Here is a 19,886-nt window from a genome sequence, read left to right as displayed (position 1 = left end):
GTCACAAATTTGTATTGTCAGTGTCAAATTTCTCAAAGATGTTCGTGATTTCGACAGAAATGCAGCAAATTGGAAATAAGAAAGTCATTCATCGTCGAACTAGAGAAATAATTTGTAATACGTTTGATTATATGAGAATAACTTTTCCTTTTGAAGCACTGACAAAAATTGGTTTCCTTAAAATTTGTTTTTTCAATCTATTTAGCGAAAATTTAAATTTACCTAGACATTCCTTTTTACGGCGTTTATGAGAAATTTGACACTGACAATACATTTTTGTGACATTTCTCAGTCTTTTGTTTCCGCCACCAAATATGAAAATATCTCTAGTACAGTTATGATTCCATAACTGTACTAGTACAGTTATGACTCACCTACCATCCAACTTTTGTGAATGTAAACCAACCCTTAACTATACTGAAACCGGTAAAATTATTAACGTCATAAGGCCGATATGAAGCAAATAACAGACGCGGCTGAATATTGTAAAATCGAGGCGCACAACACCTGAAGGGCGTCGGGCGCAATGTAATTTTACGATTTAATAGTGGTTTGTCTGTTTTTTGAAGCAGTGCTAGATTCGACAGATTACTTGGTGTCGATTTAAATATTGTTTCCATTACTTATTATTTGAGAATTGATGATTATTTAATGTACAGTTGCGGAAATAAAATTTCGGACAGTATTGTCAATGTCATAACATAAACTCTAAAACGACCTTTACGTTAATAATCTCATTTTTTACTCTTGTCTTTTTGACTTACATATTTGCATGACTGTTTGGGCTCCTGGAGCCCCCATTAGGCCCCAAACAATGACAGGGTAAAAGGTGGTTTACAGATTTTATTGAAGTGACAGAAAAATAGGTACTATGGCGGCCAAAAAATTTTGGCCGTCACTTTGTTGACATTCAAGTAAAGTGTAAATAAACCTTTAGGAATCGTAACCCCACTTTCGATTCTTGTCAGTTTGACAAGCAATTTAAACCATTTGAAGCTCAAATATTCCAAAAATCCGACATGAATGAACAAAATTAGAGCAATCGTACATAGATAACCTGAGGTAAACGTTCTGTGTAGTAGAAATGACAAAATAATTTTGAGTTTTGAAATTTACCACCCAAAAAATAACGTTCATAATCAAGACGGTAAACATGATGACAATAAAGTACGGATTACAATTTTATTTTTTGAATTGACAGACAATGACGGCCAAAATTTTTTGGCCGCCATAGTACTGTCCGAAATTTTAATTCCGCAACTGTACAACCTTATCAAATTTTATTCAAACAAATTGGCAAAACACTTGGGACCCCACCGGACCTCACTCTGAATAAAAACGAAACAAAAACTCTGCAAAAAACGTACAGTCGACCTGTTCAGTAATAAGCACCATCGTAAGTCGGAAAAACTAGCATTAGCTGCTTTCCAGGTATCTACGCGAGTAGTTCCGAACTACTCCAGGAGTACAACAAGTGTTCCATGTAAATTGTGGAACTACTCCAGAACTACTCCGTTATACCCTTCCCCTGTCCCCTGAAGTACCTACCTAAATTTTGGTACTCGGAGTTTTTTTTGTGGTGGGGATGTTAAGAAATGTCAAATATACGGCGGGAATCGGACTCAGATGACACTAATGACAGTGACAAGTACAGGAGCAAATTCAGCGTTCCAAGCAGCACAAACCAATGAACAGTTCGGCGTAAAACTGTTCGGAGTAAATTACTTCCACTTGGAAAGCAGCTATTATTCCGTGCGCTGATTGTACAGTCGCGAGCAATAAATTTTGGTCGTCAATGTCATTCTTTGACGCAATATAAAATGCTTCATTGTAAAACGGTCGTAAATTTCATAACCTATCATCATGTTGTATGACATTAATTCTCATTTTTTTCTCATTTTCTGACACTTTGTTGACGTGGGCATAATCAGGCGGGGAAAATTTTTTAATTTGTGACAATCTAACCAAATTTTGAAATGACATTGACAACCAAAATTTATTGCTCGTGACAGTATTTATCATATAAAACCACATCAATTGTGAGCGATTAGTATTTGAACTAAAGTTGACACAAGTTGCAAAAAACCACTTTGCATTTGCAACAGCACTTTTATGGCATTAGTCATTTGAAATTACTTTTAAACTGTACTTATATGGAAAATATTCAACCCAAACTATGACTTTCTGATTCCTTTGTGCCTTTATTTGGTTCAAAAATATGAAAAAAATGATGTTTTAAATGACAAGTGGTTTTTTGCAACTTGAGTCAACTATACTTGGTTAGCGTATTTTTATGCAACATATTAGGAACTGATTCTCCGCTTCCTACTTAACGCCTACTTGAATCCGACCTCTGGATATAAGGTTAGTAAGTGCATTATAACAGAATCGAGGAAGAGTTTGGAAAATCGAGACGAAGCCGAGATTTTTCAACTTCTGAGATTCTGTTATGGGACTTACTAACCGTATAGTCCACGTTTTTCGCACAATCGCTTATATGAAAAGAATTGGCTTTGAAGTAATTTTTTGACAGGAGTATTTTGAAGGCATTAATGATTAATGTCATTAATGACTTACCTCAGTAGGTATCGGTGTCGTTATTTATTTACTTACAGCATTAAGGCTGTAAGTTCAACTTTCAGATTGTGTCAACAACAACGGTAACTAAAAGTAAAGTCAAAACGAAACTTGACAGGGCAGAGCTTAGGATGCGCTCTCTCCAAGTTACCGCTGGCACTGGCGTATTATGCAATCATCAATTTAGGGGTAAAAACTTAACCAAAACTCAATTTTCTTCATCTAATGAAAGAAATTCTACACCGAGATGATCTACTTTTGTTGTAGAACCTCTAATAGAATAATGAAAACGGTCCTCAGAAAATTCCTCTAACACCCTGTATAGCGTGCACAAAAGAAAAATGTTTTTGAGTCCGCCACAGCTTGCCCATTGTAGCTTGAGCTGCGAGGGATGCGCAAAGTTGAATCAACAGGTCTGATGATTGAGAGATTGGACTATACATTTTAAGTTGACTATTTATAATAAATTAATGGTAGCGTAGTTTGTAATAGTGAGTTTGCAAGACTAAGGGCCAGTTTATAGAAAGAGAATTAAATATTAATGCGCGATTAACCCACGAAAACGAAACTTCGATTGGTTCACTCTGATCACGTGTTCAGTTAATCTCGCATTTGATTACGATTAACTTAATTTCGCTTCTGTTAACTGGCCCCTAAACTTCTACACTACCAATCAAAATTGGCATTTGATTTCTGTCTCTGTGGGGAAGTTTACCTTTCTCAACTCCACTAATCTCTATGTAAATGGAACTTTACAGTCTCACTGGACAATTTCGTCTCGTATCGTAATATGACACATTACAATACTCATATTTTATTATATTTCGTAAATAACTATTACCTACTTCTTTAACTTGAAACCATGCATCTTTTGTGCAATATCTCATATCTGCCACTGTCACAAGGTCAACACCCCCTCCAATACAAGCAGAATGTATAGCTGCCAAAACAGGCTTTTTGCACAATTCTAGCCAAGACAGTGACTTCTGATAGGCATTTATAGACTTCATCAAAATCTTTGCTTTGCGAGCTACATCTTCTTGCTCTGCCAGTTCAGGAGCAAATTTCATCATATCTTGGAAATCCAAACCTGTCCATAACAGAAATTGAGTAATTCCATGTGATTTTTAACACTATATGTGTACCAGCTGTAAAAAGCTTCCCTGCTCCTGATAAAACAATGACTCTGCAATTTTCATCAGAATCTAGTTGCTCAAAACATGTTCCAATTTCTCTTCAAATAACAGAGTTAAATCCATAATGTTGTATCAATAGGTTGTACTACTTACAGCCACATGGTCCTGTTCATTGCATTTAATTTTTCAGGTCTATTGAGTTCAACATGATACACAAATTGTTTAGGAACTGTTACAGACAAGGTGTCATATCCAGACTGAGCAGACATTTTTGCAACACTGTCCACCAGGGTTTTACCACCTGCATTAAATATTTTATTAATTAATTAAACAAAATCTAGTTATGGGGGTAACTAGATTTTTTTTTGACTTACTTTTAATTAAATGTGGATATAAAGCTGTACTGGTCGCCTTGGATATTAAAGAAAACATTTAAATTCTTGATTAGTAACTGTTAGAATTAAACGTTATCTTTAATAAGTGTTTTGTTAACCTTTGGACTTGGAACAAAAATATCTAAAAATTTTTCTTTTAAGAAGAACGCAAGAAATTTGCGTTATACCTTTATTTTATAATTAAACAATAACAAGAATGCAGAATTAGAATTAAAAAGTATCTACCTATCTTAAAAAAAAAAAAAACAAACACAAGAGCACAACAATCAACAATGACACTTCTGTTGTAAATTAATTAAATTAAATTAGTGTCACAGATGAGAGATGAGTGTATTACTTGCAGAGATAACTACTTTCATTCCATTTAAGTATGCAGTGTAGAATAGCATAGGGACTATTTTCCCGTCGTTGATTGGTCAAAATGAGAGAAAAGTTTACACTAGGAAATGTTCGATTTTTGATACTACTGTCAAATTTTGATATTTGATAGATTTTTTGGTTATTAGTGTCAAACTTATCGAGTTTTTGTATCAAACGGATCATTAAACTACACTTTTGTTATAAGAATACTACTACCGTAAGTTTCCTTATGACTTTTTTTTTGTTAATTTTGCTTGGATGTATGTTTTCAAATTTGCCGCGTACGTTAGTGTGAAACGTTCTCCATTCGAAGCGACATCTACTTTATTCTTAAATGGAATGGACTGTAGTTGGTACTCAGAGTCAGGGGGTGTGCACTCTCACTATTTTAAGTAAAGTTGAGATTAGTTTAACCTCCGTTCGTAAAGGCTGCAGTGGCGCTAGTATCGGAAAAAAATTACAGTTACCTTTACCATATTTGGACTGTGTTTGGACTTGAGATGTGGAGAGAGGTGTGAGATGTTAGAACACATTTGGTAAATTGTGAGGTTAAAATCATTGTTGTGATATAAAACAACTAAATAATATGTGTAATAAGAGCTGCAAATTTTCTTTGTTATAAATGTATAGAAAATGGTGCGTTGCTATTGCCAGAGAAGAGCTGATGGTTAAAATTCTGACAGTGCAAAAATATTGTTGGGTTTGTGATATACACTTCGATGAACAATCCAAATCTCCAGATAGTCGAAACTGACCATATGCGAGTCCCGACCTGTCCATTGCCGTTTAACTGACGGAATGAAGTAGAGGTGAATCCGATTTAAAATGTGTACCGACGAGACCGATAATGTTATATTAATTGTATATGTATCTTCTATTTGTAATACGTTTTTATAACAATACTAATTATTGTCTACATTTCTTTGTTTTCTTTATTTTATTTTGAGTAATTTTCCCCTTGTTTTGAAGGTCAAGTGTGCAAAATTTCATCAAAATCGGAGTAAAACTGTAGATTTGCATACAAAACAAACATTCAAACAAAGATCAAATTTGGCGCGGTTTTACGGAATCGTGGCGACGCTAGCGACCACGCGAAAAGCGATGGAAGGTAGAACTAAACCCACTTATGTTGTTATTGGCAGGAGTGGGCTGTCTATATACCCAATATATATCTTTAGTCTGTGCTCAGAGTTTGAGAGTTTAGTCGTTATCTCTGGTTTAGTATACTAAAACCAAAAAACGAAATTGTACTATAAACTACAATAAATATAAATTTGTATTTTTTTTTTCCAATTTTTTGTCAACCAGCTCAATTTTTTTTTTACCTAAGAAATCGTTTTTAACTAAAATTACGATCAACCAAAATTACAAATTTGAAATTGCCACAAATCACAAACCACCAAGTTGTCAAATTTGACAAATAAGTTAATACCAACGTAACAAACTTTCAGTTAATTTTTAATTAGTTAATAGTTAATCATAATTGAATTTTGGTTTGAAAAACACTATCCATGATTAATTTGAAATTAATCAAGAAGTAATGATTAGCTAATCAAAATGTTAATCATCGACTGAAAAACCGGCCCTAACACTAACAGATTTACGATTTAGGTAGTATAAAATTGTTTTCTTAATCTGATGCGTTTGCAAAAGTGCTGACCCCATCTCTAGTTTGTAGCCACGTCAGAGGCCACGTGACATTTGTGCGATGCCGCCATGCGACCAGCAAACAACATAACCAAACATAGTCATAACCACAATCTTGACCACAACATAACCAAACATCCGTGCCAAAACTGCCAAACAACCTGTCGATTGTCGAAGTGTGTCAAATAATTAGGGTTGTGTGTGTGTTTTGGAAAAAAAAATAGCTTTATAAAATTTTAATTTCAAAATGACCACAGCAACACATAAAGGAAATGTTTTATGTTACAAAGGCAGCAACTTTTTTCGACAAAGAATGGTGCTGTCTGTCTTAAGTGGTAAACCCATCCGCGTAACACACATTCGTGCCTTGGATGATGAACCGGGATTAAGAGAATTCGAAGTCAGTTTGATTCGACTTTTTGATAAAATTACCAATGGTTCAGTTATTGAACTGAACGAAACAGGAACAGCTTTCTATTTCCAACCGGGATTACTTCATGGAGGTACAGTCAACCATGAATGTTCAACTCAGCGAGGAGTTGGTATGTAAACCGTTTACCCATTTCTTAATTTACAATTGTATTAGCAAGAAATAGTGCACTTTGTCTATTTTCCACAATTACATAGGTCGACAAAATTTGACTGTAGGAATGTAGTTGGTTTATGTTGGAATGCTTACAGAATGTCTAGGTGCCTTCTTTTTTCTACTACCCAAGGGTTGAAACCAAATAATCAAAAAAGAAAATGTCTCAATATCTGAAATATTTTAATTATTAGTGGTCATATTTTTTTTGAGCAGAAAAATCGGAAATAACTAGGAATGACTGGTTACATGAATGTTTAACGATTATATATATATATTTTTTTTTAACATTTCTTTTTACACTGTTTGGACGGACCCACATCCATTTGTATATTCCAACGATAATCGGCCATCATATCTACGCTTCAAGGACCTTGCTACCTTTTTTCTATTTTTTTGATATCTTGATCAATTCCTCTACCTTATGCTTCACTGACACCATCAAGATTTTTGTACGAAGTGGTCCAAGTGTGAAAATAGAAAAATTTAATTTTTAAACGCATTGCATTCTAAGTTCTGGAATGTTTCTATTCTAACATTTCTTCTACTAACATTTTACGAATACAACCAAGACAATTATAACCAAGAAAATTATACATATTATTTAATTCCAAATGCATGTAATGTCAGCCTTTGTTTTTATTACTATACTGAAAAATCAGAAACTGCATTTTTTTAATATGTTAATATTTGATTAGGTTACTACCTGGAGGCACTACTTATGTTGGGCTTATTTTGTAAACAACCAATAAATGCTACACTGCATGGTGTAACAAATAATAATATCGACCCTTCAGTTGATTTAATAAAAACTTCAATGTTAAGTACCCTAAAAAAATTCATTTTGGATGATGAAGATCTTAATATAAGAATTACGAAAAGAGGTCAGTATAATGTTAATTTATTTGGGCCAATTGTAATCAAGTTTTCACACAGGTATGTTACCTCTTGGTGGTGGTGAGGTGATATTTAAATGTCCCGTTCGTAAACAGCTCCGGCCGATTCAAGTACTAGAAAGTGGCATGGTTAAACGTATTAGAGGAACAGCATTCGCCTTGAGAGTTTCTCCAGCCATGGCAAACAGAATAGTTGACAAAGCAAAAGGAGTACTACTTAATTTTCTACCTGATGTTTATATCAACACAGATCAGTGTAGAGGAAAGCAATCTGGCAAAAGTCCAGGATTTGGAATTCACCTGTATGCAGAAACAACAAGCGGCGTTATTTACTCGTCAGAACAAGTGTCCAATGTTGTTTCAAATGGTGAAGATCCTTCCATCCCTGAAGATGTGGGAGAAGCTGCTGCCCAAAGGTTGCTCCATGAAATTTATTTGGGAGGCGTCACAGATTCATCTTGTCAGGCCCTTGTTATTTTATGTATGGCATTAGGCCAACAGGATGTTTCAAAATTTGTTATTGGTCCGCTATCAGAATACGCAATAGGATTTCTAAGGCATTTGAAAGAATTTTTTGGAGCTACGTTTAAATTGGAACATCATGAACCGGACGAGGAAAACTCTGGAACTGGATCTCAGAAAGTAGTGTTAACTTGTGTAGGAATTGGATATAAAAATATAAATAAAAGAACTGTTTAGTCAAATTTTGGTCGATTGATTATTGTAAAATTAACTTACACAAAATAGTTTATATAAAATTTACAAATATAATACAATATGAGAATAACTATATAAATTACTAAAAGAAATAATTTATATAATTACGTTGAAGAGATGGCATTTAATCGATATCGATACTAAAAGTATGTATAGTCAATAATTAATAAGACAACGAAAGTGTAAATTTACTTGGATAAATATCAAAATTTTGATATGAGGTCAGTCAAAATCAGTAAGTTGAAATAACTATTTTCAATAATAATTTTTTTACTTAACATTACTAAGATATTTTATCACGAAAAATATACCCACGTTATGATTCATTACATCCCAAACCTGCAGACCAATTGCAAATTCCTCCGATTGGGTCGAAGCTTAAATTTTTTGGACAAGTATACTCCCACCCTAGTACGTTACCGTTCTCCATTTTGGCACAAGAAATAAATTTCTTACAAGAAACTGGATGGGGGAAGTTCCCTTGATCTAGACATTCGATCACACCGTTGCTGTGCAGCAGAACTTTGCTGTGTTCGGGAATTGTCCCGAGAACGCTCATCTGTTCATCATCGTAGTAGTCATATTCGCTCAAAGGACGGTACGTGTTAACAACCGACGACTTGATTTTTTCAAAAGCTTGTGGTTTCGCCTTACGGAGAATAAACTTTCTTGTTGTCAATGGTAGAGGCGAAGTCGTGGAATATTTGGAGCGACTCCTCGTCGAAACTGAAAAGAAAAATCAATCAACAAATGGTCACCGGATTGTTGCGTGTAACCGGATAAAATCGAATTAAAACAGTTCACTTAAGCGTATTACTAAAATGTGATTTTAATTCGACTTTCTCGTTACGTGTGACGTTAATACTTCGATTAGATTTAATTCTCTGCGGCGGAATTTTCACAGTTGTGGTTTTTGTGGGCACGGGAGCCTGCTGTATCTCATGTAAAGCAATCGCAATATCACCAAGTTCTGTAGTGTCGCCATCTTCGAAATTTTCTTCGAGAGATTGTTGGTTACTCGACTCTTTATCTTGATCGGCAGCGTCTTGCGATTCGATGTCGACTTTTGAGGTGGTGGTGCGGAAATAGGGTTTTCTTGAGATGAATCTGTATCGATTGTCCGTCACTCTGAAAGCTTTTGTGGTAGATTCTGAAAGAATTTTGTTGTGTAACTTTTAGAAAATTAGGGCAAGATCTAAATTTCGCCAAAGATAACTCTTTCCGAAAATCACTAGGTGTGAAAATTGTCGGATATTCAATTCCAGCTTCTGATAAATTTTAAAGGAAACATTTCAATACTATCACTGTAATCTGGTACGTAATAACCGTTCCCTTTTCTTCAGCCGTGAATATTATACATTCAAATTTTATCCATTAAGAAATATAGTCTGAATCGATTTCAGATAAAAATAAAACTTTCACTAAACTTAATTGAAAAGACACGACATTTACATAAGTACATTTATCTACTGTACGAAGAAAAGTCTGTGGTAGGTTTATTGAACTTAATTAAAAGGGAAAAGCGTTGCTGTCTGAAAGCATTTCAGTATTTTGTTTTGAAAACTGTATAATAGAATTTTGTTATTCTGCTTCAATAGCGAACAAATCGAAAGTGAATTGTTTAATTCTTTATTGTCCATATTAAACTATCTAGCACGTGTTTGCGGCGATTGGGCGTTTCCGTCGTAGTGAAAGTAAATACATAATAATTTAAATTAAAGAATTAATTTATTGTTTTTTGTTGTTGCCGCAATAGTTAGACCTTTTCCGCTTGAATAGAAACGCATTCGAGTCTTCTCGACATCGTCCAAAGACGAACTCAGTGAGATGATTACAGATACAGGAACAATACTTGATAAACAATCGATTTCAGTTTAATGCAAATTATTCCAGTCATCGAACAATGGTAAATATGTAAATACAATACTCGAATGGTTACGCGATGAGGAAATACGAACAGTCGCTTTATGTAACTTGCCAATTATGAGCGACATAATTCGTACTTCGTTTCTTTAAAACAATAAAATGACCAAAACAATCGTTTTTGAAAACGTGACATTTTGCAATTTTTTCACAGCCCATTACCGTGCAAGCTTGCACGAAAGGATCGACAGATCAAGACAAGGCGCTTGAAAAATCTCGTCAACAACTCTCATTCTCATCACTGGAATCTCACCTTGACTTTCTAATGGTTTAGAGGTTTGTAATGGGTATTTTCTGCGTATGATTTTAGTCGGCCGGGAGCTGGGGTACGGTGTGGTTGTCGTAGTGACTGTAGGCAGTGCTGGTGAGGTCTTTCTTCTGCCACCCACTCGGAACAGAAAAGGGGTTGTTACTCGACCACTCTGAAATTCAAAGCCACACACCATTTTATAACTCTACAATACCGTATTTTATTCATATTTAATAACATTATCTTTTTATGTACATTAGATTGTAGATATTATTTAAGTTAAGGCCAATAAAAAGTAAGAATTTTTTGTGTTTCATTTTTGTTGCCTACGTGCAGGTTAACGTTATTAGCTACGTATTTCAGTAGGTATTAGTTTTTTTGTTAATAGTGCATTCATGCTGTCATTCTCGTTTGGTACAGGTTGTTATTATAAATGTTTCTAACATCGTAAATGGCTGTGCGCCGCTACGCCAACTAGATGTTAGAAACATTTATAATAACCCTGTATATACTTACATTTTTGTACAACTAGATTATTACCAATTGTGCACTTTGTGCTAATGGCCATTGTACACAACTTTTAATTAACGTCATTTCAAACATGTAAATTTATTCAAGACAGTTTTTTTATATTGTCGTTAATCGAAAGTAGTGTAAATGACCATATATTTTCTAAACTCGCTTGTGTCTGGTTTGACTGGTATTTTAATTATTCATAAGCTCGAAGCTTTTTTTCATTAAAATTCCATACAGAATAAAGAATGTTGTGTTGACCGTGAACCCTGACCTTATTGTTCCACACTTAGTGTTAAGAAAGGTGAAATAAAGAAAATGCAAAAGTATTTAACATGGTATATTTAAATATTTTAATAATTTTACAATAAGAAAAGGACTCACTGGCCATATAACACTAAAGAAGTCCAAGAGTTAACCATTGTTATGGCACACATAGAAAGGAAGTTGAAGAAGAGTACAGTGCAAATATATTACAAAGGTGCAGTTATTTACAACAAATTTATTCACACTGAAGTACACACAATTTAAATTAAATTCAAAAAATACAACAACATACATATTTACATACATAACATCTCAATAATAATACTATCAATAATTGTTCATATAATTAGACATAATGATTACTTATTTTCTGATTTAAGTATTTGGAAATTGACTTTAGGTATGCCCTTTTCAACTTTCATGTTAAAATCGGCGGGGCCGATTAATTTTCTTGACATTTCTACTTTGATTGGCACTATTTTTATAGTATCTTTGTTAGTCTTTGGAGTGACTTCGACTACTTCCGCTTTCATGGTAATGTAATCGTCTTCTTTTAACACTCGAACTGGAACAATTTGACTCTCATCTTTTATGATTTCTTTGTCTGTCTTTTCATCTTGTCCTAGAATCCTGACGTTGATGTAACGCGAGTTACCGGTTTCTAGTAGTTCATCGTCATGTGAAGGTTTCAAGACGTCTACCTGGATATTGTTCAATTTTTGAGGTGTGTCCGTTTGAAACAGAGCCTCTAAAGATATTGTTGAAGCCTCCGTGCTGTAATGAGGTCGGGGTGTGATTATGTTGATGTTTGATCTTCCATCAATAATTTCTGCCCTTTCCTTATCGTTCGTTTTCGCGTCTTTGTTGCTGTAGTCAATAACCTTACTGTCGCCGTAAATTTCGTATTTACGGTCTTGCCTTTCAGACAAATCAAAAGGATTCAGAAGCCCGTAAAGACCTCCCGTAATTTCGCTGTTAGGAATTTCTTTCACTGTCGCAATTTCCGCACTCAAATCAGAATTTGTTTGAGGCTTTGCACTAGTCGCAGCAGTGATACTCTCGGAAGTTGATTCAGTAATTTCATTTTCTTCGATATTGGGATTACCATCGACCACTTTCACAACTGTAACTCGGTTAATAACTCCAACTTTGTCGATCACTTTATTTTCTTTTTGGAAATTTGTGTTGTTCATCTCGCGAACTTCCACAATCCTGTTGACTTCAATTAATTTCTCGACTTTAGAATTTGTCGAATTCACGTTGCTGTTTTGCACCGAAATAGTTGTGGTGGTTTCAACAGTTGAAAGTCCCTTTTCAACGATTGATTCTGTCGTCGGTGATCCGTTTTCGTTGACTACCTCAGTTTCTGCAAAAACGTGATGCAACGTAGTCAGATACTCAGTTGTTTCAACAACTTGCGTCGATGGTTTAGTAACCGATTCCAAGATTACAGGCGTTGTTGTCAACAACAAAGCTTCCGTTGTACTTTCAGTAGTCGCTGTAGGAGTCGATTTATCAGAACTTGTGCTAGATTCATTCGACGAATGTCCTGCGAACGGTGTGTTCATTTTACGCTTTTTAGAGAATAAGTTCTTATTTCTGTTTTTCACGGCTTCGGTGTTGATGTCGCTTAAATCTTCAGTAACTTTTGGAGTCTCCGTCGATTTTTTAAAACTGTAACCTCCAGGTCTGTTACTAATTCTGGGTTTGGGTTTCGCAGTTGTTTGAGGTTTGGGTGAATAACTGCTTGGCGTCCTGGGTGTAAAAACGTGCTGCTCTTCTATTTCTTCTTCAACATGATCGTCCTCTTCAGGAGTTTCCTCTTCGTAATCATCCGATTCTAGTTGAGTATCTTGTTCCTTGGTTACAAACCGGTTTCTTTCTGTTGTAGAATATTTATAAATAAATCGGTTTTTCGGTACCGACAGTGGGGTTGTAGATCTTAAATTCGGTGTAAGCAATCTGGTTGTACTCTGACTTCTATTTCGTTGGTTAAATCTCCGTGGTGATTTTGGAGCAACTGTACTACCTTCAGGTGACGTTATTCTTTTAGGGACACTGTATTTCGGTCGGCTTTGTAGGGGTCGTAACGTACTTTTAGGATGATAAACTGGTGTAGTTTCCGTTGTGGTATTCTCAGAACTTTGTGTACTAGTTTCACTATAATTTATGGTAGTGTCGTTTATTAAGTCTTCATCCAAATTTTTGTCTGTATCGTTTTCAGCTATTGAAGTCGTTGTTTCTGCTACTTCTGATTCGTCATTAGTATTGTTAACAGTAGTACTCTTCGTTACATCTTCGAATTCCTTGTCAGTAATATTTGCTTCATAAGACACCATTACGTTTTCAGTAGACGTAATATTTGCCTCATAAGACACCATTACGTTTTCAGTAGACGTAATATTTGCTTCATAAGACACCATTACATTTTCAGTAGACGTAATATCAACTACATCAGTACTACTCTCATCTGTTGTTTGTATTGTTGCTACAGTTGATTCTGTGACAGTCGAATTTAATTGTTGTGCGTCGTTATCAGGAACAGTAGTACCGTTGTAGATCTCTTCCACATTATCGAAAATTAAAGTGGTCAATTCAATTGTTTCCGTTGTGTTACCAATTTCAGAAGCGGTTGTACTTAGAGATGTATTATAAAATTCAGTAGTTGTGATATTTAAAGTACTGTTGCTATCGATATTTGATTCTGTAGTTACTGGTGACGTAATTTCAGTGTTATCTGTTGCTTCTGTTTTATTTTCTCTTCCAGTTGAAAGGTATCTTGTTCTACTCAAATGTTTTGGAACAAATTTTCTTCCTGTTTCTTGACTTTGCTCATCTTCGTTTTTATTTCCTTTCACGTATGTTTTACTAGGAGCAGGTGTTGAAGATCTAGAGAAAGATCTATATCTGGGTTTGGTTGCAGGAGTCGCCTTTAGTGGATTTTGAGTTGTTAATCGCGGTCGTACAAATGCAGGTCTATTTTTTTGTCTGGTGAGTATAGGATTTATATAATTTCTTACAGTTGTTGTTATTATTTCCGTTGTACTTTCGTCACTATTGTCTTCAGTAGTAATTTCTGGTTTATCTGTGTTACCTTCTTCATATTTTTTATCATCTTGTTTATCTTTAGTATCTTGTTGTTCTTGATTCTCCTCTTTATCATCATTTCTTTGCTCATGAATGATTTCGGTAGTGTTATTTTCTTCGAGAATAACATTTTCAGTTGTCTGTATTATTGTTTCATTTATTTCTTCATTTTTATTTTCATTTGGAATGTTTAAATTAGATGTTATAATTCCATCTTCTTCTTTGTTCACTTCTTGTGTATTTTTTTCTTCGCCATCAGTGGTTGTCAATGTAGGTCTTAAAATTCGGTATTTTGTAGGCCTTATTGATTCTTCTTCATCTTTATTTGTATCATCAGCTGTTAAAGTGGGTCGGAATATTCTATACTTTGGAGACTTAGTTGTTAAATTATCTTCATCTATTTCTTCGTCTTCATAGTCATCATGGAAAGTGGTCGGAACGAACACTCTGTATTTAGGTACTTCTTGTTTACTCGTTATTTTTTCTTTGTATTCTTGTTTATCAACATCTTCATTCGTTGATTCGTATTTTAATGTAGCTGAAGTAGTAGCTCGATTTATCGTACTGTATCTCGTTCTGTCGATTGTACGCGGTGAACTTTGGTCGTCTACTTCTTCTTCTGCATCTTCTTTACTTGTTGCTAATGTTGGTCTTACACTGAATTCGTCTCCAAATGTGGCTGAAGTAGTACCCCGGTTAATAGTACTATATCTCGATCTATCAATTGTCCGCTGTGTATGAGTTTCGCTATCGGGTGACTTGGTAGTTGTTTTGCTAAATGTTTTATGCTTTATTTTATCGAGAACAGATACAAGATGATCTTTGGTACTTTTTTCACCTTGTTCTTCTGATTCTTCTTCCTTATCTGTTTGTGGGGTCGTGGTTCGAGATAATGTCTTATATTTCGATTTGAATGTAGTGGGTTTAAATTTAACAGGTTCTGCTTTCTCAGAGACAATTTCTTCATCTTGAATTTCAGATTCTTGCTCCTCCTTTGCTTTGTCTACGGTTGTCTCTGTATTCGTTGTAAATGGTCTGCCTCGAATAAATAATGTTTTTTCAGTTGTGCTCAGCGTGGATGATGAAGAAAGTGTAGTTACACTGTCCTTTGTCTCAGAAGTGGCAGTAGTTGGTCTCAAGCGACGAATAATTTTCCTTTTGCGATTCTGCGTGGTGATATGGGCTGGTTCTGCAGTAGAAGTTGTCGTAGTTGTAGATTCGGTTGGTTTCAATTTTCTTATAATTTTCCTTGTTCTAATAATAACATTGGGTTCCGTAGAGGCTTTTTCTTCATCAACTTTGGACTTGATTCTTTTCAGGACTTTTCTTCTTACTTTTTTACCGTCATCTGCATTAACAACGTTATTGTTGTTAACATTGCTGTTTTCTCGTATATTAGATTCTGATAGCTTTATGTTTTCACCTTCTTCGCCACTAACATCTTCAGAAGTCTCATTTTGTTCGTCGTCTTCTTTTGGCAGATGAATCGTTGTTTTTTCCACTGATTCCGTTGTCGACGATAATTTATTTACTTCCTCAGCTATCGTCGTAGTCGGTCTCGAAAAGCGCCTATTAAACAATGAATTTGAAGACGCGTTTTCGATGAGATTTTCTGTATCAGTCGCTGTTGTCGAGCTCGGTCGGATCAAGCGCTTTTTGAAAGAAATCGGTTCATGATTGTTTTCGGTTTCGGATCTTAATTTTGTGCCAACTGTCGGTCTAAGCCGTCTGATTATTTTTCTTGTGCGAGGAGTGTGGCGCGTAGTTTCTTCAGTGGTCGGTGGTACAGACGACAAACTAAACGGTACTCTGGTGAATCCCCGAACTCTGTGTGTCGTTTCTGAACTCGAATTAATTTGGTCCTCCACTACTGGTTCTTTTTTGGTGGGAATCACTCGTCTGCTTTTACCAAAGGAAGTTCCCTCTAATAATTTTCTTGCCAGAGGCAAAGTTCTTGAACCAGTTTTTAGAGACTCTTCTGGTTTTTGTGTTGTAGTGGTTGTAGTCGACGGTCTAGGTCGTCTTGGTCTTGACGGGCTGTTAAATCTGTTCAGTTGTTTCAGTGATGTGAAGTCTACAGCGGTTAATGACGACAAATCAGCAATTTCAGAAGGTCTGTAACTCCTGTTTAGATCGTATTCTTCATAATTGTCAGAATACGGTTCGGTGGTTGTCGAAAATCGTTTTTTAGCACGAATGAAGGGTTTGATGGTTGGTCTAGAAGTTTGATGGTCTACAGTACTCGAAGTAGTTTGCTTATATCTAGAGGGTGCTCTAGTTCGAAACGGTGTCGGTTTTTCCGTCGTGAGGGTAGTGGTGCTAATTATGTCGGTTTGCGTATTCGGCACTTTCTGTCTTACTCGTAGCTTATAATTTGATTCACTCACCTTTGTCACTCGTGTAGATGATTCAGTTACCGGTTTAAGGCTCGATGTTGGATCATTAGTACTTAATGAAAACGGACGAGGTTCTAAAAGTAGAGGTGTTTGCGTTTGATAAACGCCCTCACCGTTACTCTCAGTAGACTGAGATAATTCAGAACCATTCTTTGATTGTTCTGATAACAATTTGGTAGTACTAAGACTAGCAGTAGTTTTTATAGTTAAACTCTCTGGAGATGTTATTACTAATTGTTCAACAATCGTAACGGGGTCTTCAGTTTCGGAGTTTGTAGTATCTTCATTGTTTGTTCCATGTGTTGTAGAAGTTGGACGTACAACATTAGAGTATCTAAAACAATTTATTGGAAGAAAATGCCTTTAATAAAAAATAAACATACTTTATTGTAGAGCTATCCGTTGAAGTTCCTTCAGACTCATTTGTAGATGCTTCCGTAGTCGATCCACGTTTAATGCCTTTATATCTACAAACATATTTTGGTTTACTAACAGACAGAGATATTTTTTATTTTATTAAATACCTTGATTTCAATTCATTCTCTCCACCTGCGGAGGATGAAACAGTTGTACCTCTCGTTTTACCATTTTCGGAAACATCCTGAACACTCGCGGAAGTAGTTCCTCTTCTCTTTGATCTGTAAATGCATGATAATTATGTTCACAAATAATATTTTTTTAAATCACACTTACGAATCGGATTCTGCTACAGATGATTCTGTGGTTGATCCTCGACGGAGAATTTTATACCTGAAACAATGTTTTGTAAAAACAAACTAATCTGTTTAACTTATTCTTACTTAGATTTTAAGTCAGGCTTTCCAGCAGACGAAGTTTCAGTATCAGTTGATGGAGTTGTTGTACTTCTTCTCTTATTTTGAAGTGTTACCCCTGCAGTACTAGAAGTAGTTGATCCTGTCTTTTTACCTTCAGAATCTTCGTCTTCAACTTCCTCATTAGCCTCGGTTGTTCCTCTCCTTATGACAGTGTACCTGGAAATGACAATTAGCAGATGCCATTTTACATTAAACAATTGAAATTATACTTTGACGTCGAAGTTTCTTCCGTAGTCGAGGGTCTTTGTCTTCGTATGTTGACATATTGAGGAATACCGTTTTTCTTTTTTGGTTCTTCATCTTCGTCATCTATTTCAGTGTCATCGTCTTCTCCCAAAACTTTGTTTCTGTTCAATTGGCTCCTAAAAGTAGAGTAAATTAACCGTGAAAAATCAGAAAACGTGTACACAATACTTTGAATCTTCTTCAGGTTCTTCTGTCGTACTGACCCTTCCTCTTCTAATGTTAACGTATTCTGGTTGTCTTTTATTATGTTTTTGGGGATTTTCGTCGTTGTCACTGTCCTCTTCATCTTCTGTTTCAGTCTTTTGTGCTCTAGGATTGCCAAATAAATATTTTTGATCTAATATTGTTTCTATTACTACTACCTTTGTCTTGTTATCGTTGTGTACTGAGGTCGCCCTCTACCTTGACTTTCTCGATTTTCCGTTGTTTTCAATCCCTCATTTTGCGGACCCCTGCTGTTTCTATTTAAGAAACTGTATCTAAAAATCACAATGTACTAATTCTCCCGCTTTGATTCTATTAACTTACGAATTTTTTCTTCCAATGTTACTTTTTGCTGCTTTACCCAGCACTCTCTCCACAAGGGATTTGCTTATTGAAGAGGGAGTGGTTACAGCTGAATTGGAAACTGACGCACTTCCATCTTCGTGAATTTTTAGTTGTTTTTCAAGCTGTTCAATTCCTCCAGCTTTTTTAATGAGGTCCAAGAGTTCTTTAATAACTCTAGGATCTTCTTCGGAATTTCTACCATCTTCAAAATCGTCTTCGTCTTCATATTCATATTCATCCTGGAAAGACCACGTTTAGACAAAATTAAAGAGTTAAGTGTGCGTTTACTTCATAAGCTTCAGTCGTTGTAGATGTCCTGAAGAGCGTTGTTCGGCTAGTCGCTGCAGTAATTTTCGGCGGAGCTCTTTTAGTCGGAGTTGTTTTTGAAGTAGTGGCCTCTGTCGTAGTCGTCGTTGTCGTTGTGGATTTAGACAATTTCTTATTACACAATACGTTTCTAGAGTAATCGCAAGAATCAGCAGCTTTATTAAAATATAAACCTAAACAATTTTAAATCGTGTCACTGTTGGAACATATGTTTTACTAAATTGACAAACCTGCCGGACAAGTAAATTGATGAGCTATGATTCCAAGCTCGCCGGCTCCGTTCAAACACCAATAATATTTTTTACAATCTTTAGGGTGTGGGTAGAAACCTTCATCTTCACACTTGAATCCTGCAAAAAGTTAATTAGTATTCTATATTTATTGTTGCAAATTTACATGTTATAAATATGGAAGTTACAAACGAGGAAATAATGAAAGGATTTGCACTAACCTCCGCCCATATCTGGTGTGGAGGGTGGGGCAGGCGTTGTGTAACTAGGCGTAACCAATTCTAAACTGCTGTAAACAGGCCCTTCAGTAGTTCTCCTCGATTCCTTTCTACGAATTTTTGCCCGATTACTCGAAGAAGCCTCTTCCGATTTCGTTTTGTTTCTGTTTCGTCTTCTGGACCCTCCAGAAGTAGAAATCCTTTTCTTTTCGCTACCTTCTTCTTTAGTCTCGCTGGATTTTGACGAAATCTGTGGTCTAGTTCTCGTCTTCGACTTTGTTGATTTAGCCGGTGGTGACACCAAATTCTCGTCCGTTAAGCTGAAACGGGATTTTTTAATATCATGTATTTATTAATACATATTATTTATATAATATATAATAATATATATATAATATTTGTATTATTATACAAAAGCAGCGTACCCGTAAGCGGAAATGAGAGCCTCCTTGGCAGCCTCGATGATGGGGTAAGGTTTGCCATGACAAGTACCTCTGAAATCGTCATTGTCGATCGACCAAAACATAATACCCCCAAGACCGTTTTCTGCAACGTAAGCGGCTTTCTTTCTGGCGATGGCGTCGTCGTCGAAGCCAACCCATTGGTTATCTTTGTACGCGTAGGGTCCCATCGCATCTGGGTCAGGTTGTACTAACTCCCAATCTTGACTCTTGACGTATTCGCAAATCTGTGAAAGGTGACGTTAGAGTGGCACAATCATTTCAAAAGATTT

General features: G+C 35.7%; 4 protein-coding genes across 5 annotated transcripts in view; 1 reads left to right on the top strand and 3 right to left on the bottom strand.

Moving 5' to 3' along the window:
* Positions 1-19,886, bottom strand: part of LOC138127231 (delta(3,5)-Delta(2,4)-dienoyl-CoA isomerase, mitochondrial) — a 108,181-nt gene that overhangs the window by 1,858 nt on the left and 86,437 nt on the right. The window contains exons 2-5 of the mRNA XM_069043145.1: positions 4,088-4,178; positions 3,867-4,014; positions 3,723-3,811; positions 3,423-3,667 (exon numbers count right to left, since the gene is read on the bottom strand). Coding sequence (XP_068899246.1) covers positions 3,423-3,667; positions 3,723-3,811; positions 3,867-4,014; positions 4,088-4,145 — 540 coding nt within the window. The 5' untranslated portion in view covers positions 4,146-4,178. The remainder of the gene's footprint in view (positions 1-3,422; positions 3,668-3,722; positions 3,812-3,866; positions 4,015-4,087; positions 4,179-19,886) is intronic.
* Rtc1 (RNA terminal phosphate cyclase 1) lies at positions 6,297-8,298 on the top strand. Its single transcript, XM_069043137.1, has 3 exons — positions 6,297-6,657; positions 7,397-7,582; positions 7,635-8,298. The coding sequence occupies exons 1-3, from the start codon at positions 6,363-6,365 to the stop codon at positions 8,291-8,293; spliced, it is 1,140 nt and encodes a 379-aa protein (XP_068899238.1). The 5' UTR covers positions 6,297-6,362; the 3' UTR covers positions 8,294-8,298.
* On the bottom strand, positions 8,289-10,947 carry LOC138127239 (uncharacterized). The gene is made up of 3 exons (XM_069043157.1): positions 10,488-10,947; positions 9,177-9,461; positions 8,289-9,037 (listed from the first exon to the last, which is right to left on the bottom strand). Exons 1-3 carry the CDS (start codon positions 10,678-10,680, stop codon positions 8,628-8,630), a joined length of 888 nt encoding a protein of 295 aa, XP_068899258.1. The 5' UTR covers positions 10,681-10,947; the 3' UTR covers positions 8,289-8,627.
* Positions 11,355-19,886, bottom strand: part of LOC138127155 (uncharacterized) — a 39,323-nt gene continuing 30,791 nt past the window's right edge. The window contains exons 8-21 of one of the 2 annotated variants that reach the window (XM_069043031.1): positions 19,579-19,841; positions 19,157-19,473; positions 18,936-19,055; positions 18,667-18,878; positions 18,358-18,617; positions 18,192-18,308; positions 17,998-18,138; positions 17,793-17,945; positions 17,548-17,739; positions 17,441-17,497; positions 17,272-17,385; positions 17,131-17,214; positions 13,673-17,081; positions 11,355-13,630 (exon numbers count right to left, since the gene is read on the bottom strand). In XM_069043031.1, the coding sequence (XP_068899132.1) occupies positions 11,624-13,630; positions 13,673-17,081; positions 17,131-17,214; positions 17,272-17,385; positions 17,441-17,497; positions 17,548-17,739; positions 17,793-17,945; positions 17,998-18,138; positions 18,192-18,308; positions 18,358-18,617; positions 18,667-18,878; positions 18,936-19,055; positions 19,157-19,473; positions 19,579-19,841 (7,446 nt within the window). In that variant the 3' untranslated portion in view covers positions 11,355-11,623. Of the gene's footprint in view, positions 17,082-17,130; positions 17,215-17,271; positions 17,386-17,440; positions 17,498-17,547; positions 17,740-17,792; positions 17,946-17,997; positions 18,139-18,191; positions 18,309-18,357; positions 18,618-18,666; positions 18,879-18,935; positions 19,056-19,156; positions 19,474-19,578; positions 19,842-19,886 lie in introns of both variants that reach the window. The other variant, XM_069043021.1, reaches the window with a different exon arrangement.

The sequence above is a fragment of the Tenebrio molitor genome, chromosome 1 (assembly GCF_963966145.1).
Source record: "Tenebrio molitor chromosome 1, icTenMoli1.1, whole genome shotgun sequence".
NCBI lineage: Eukaryota > Metazoa > Arthropoda > Insecta > Coleoptera > Tenebrionidae > Tenebrio > Tenebrio molitor.
Note: the sequence above shows the minus strand (reverse complement) of the source record. Positions and strands in the feature narration are given on the sequence as shown.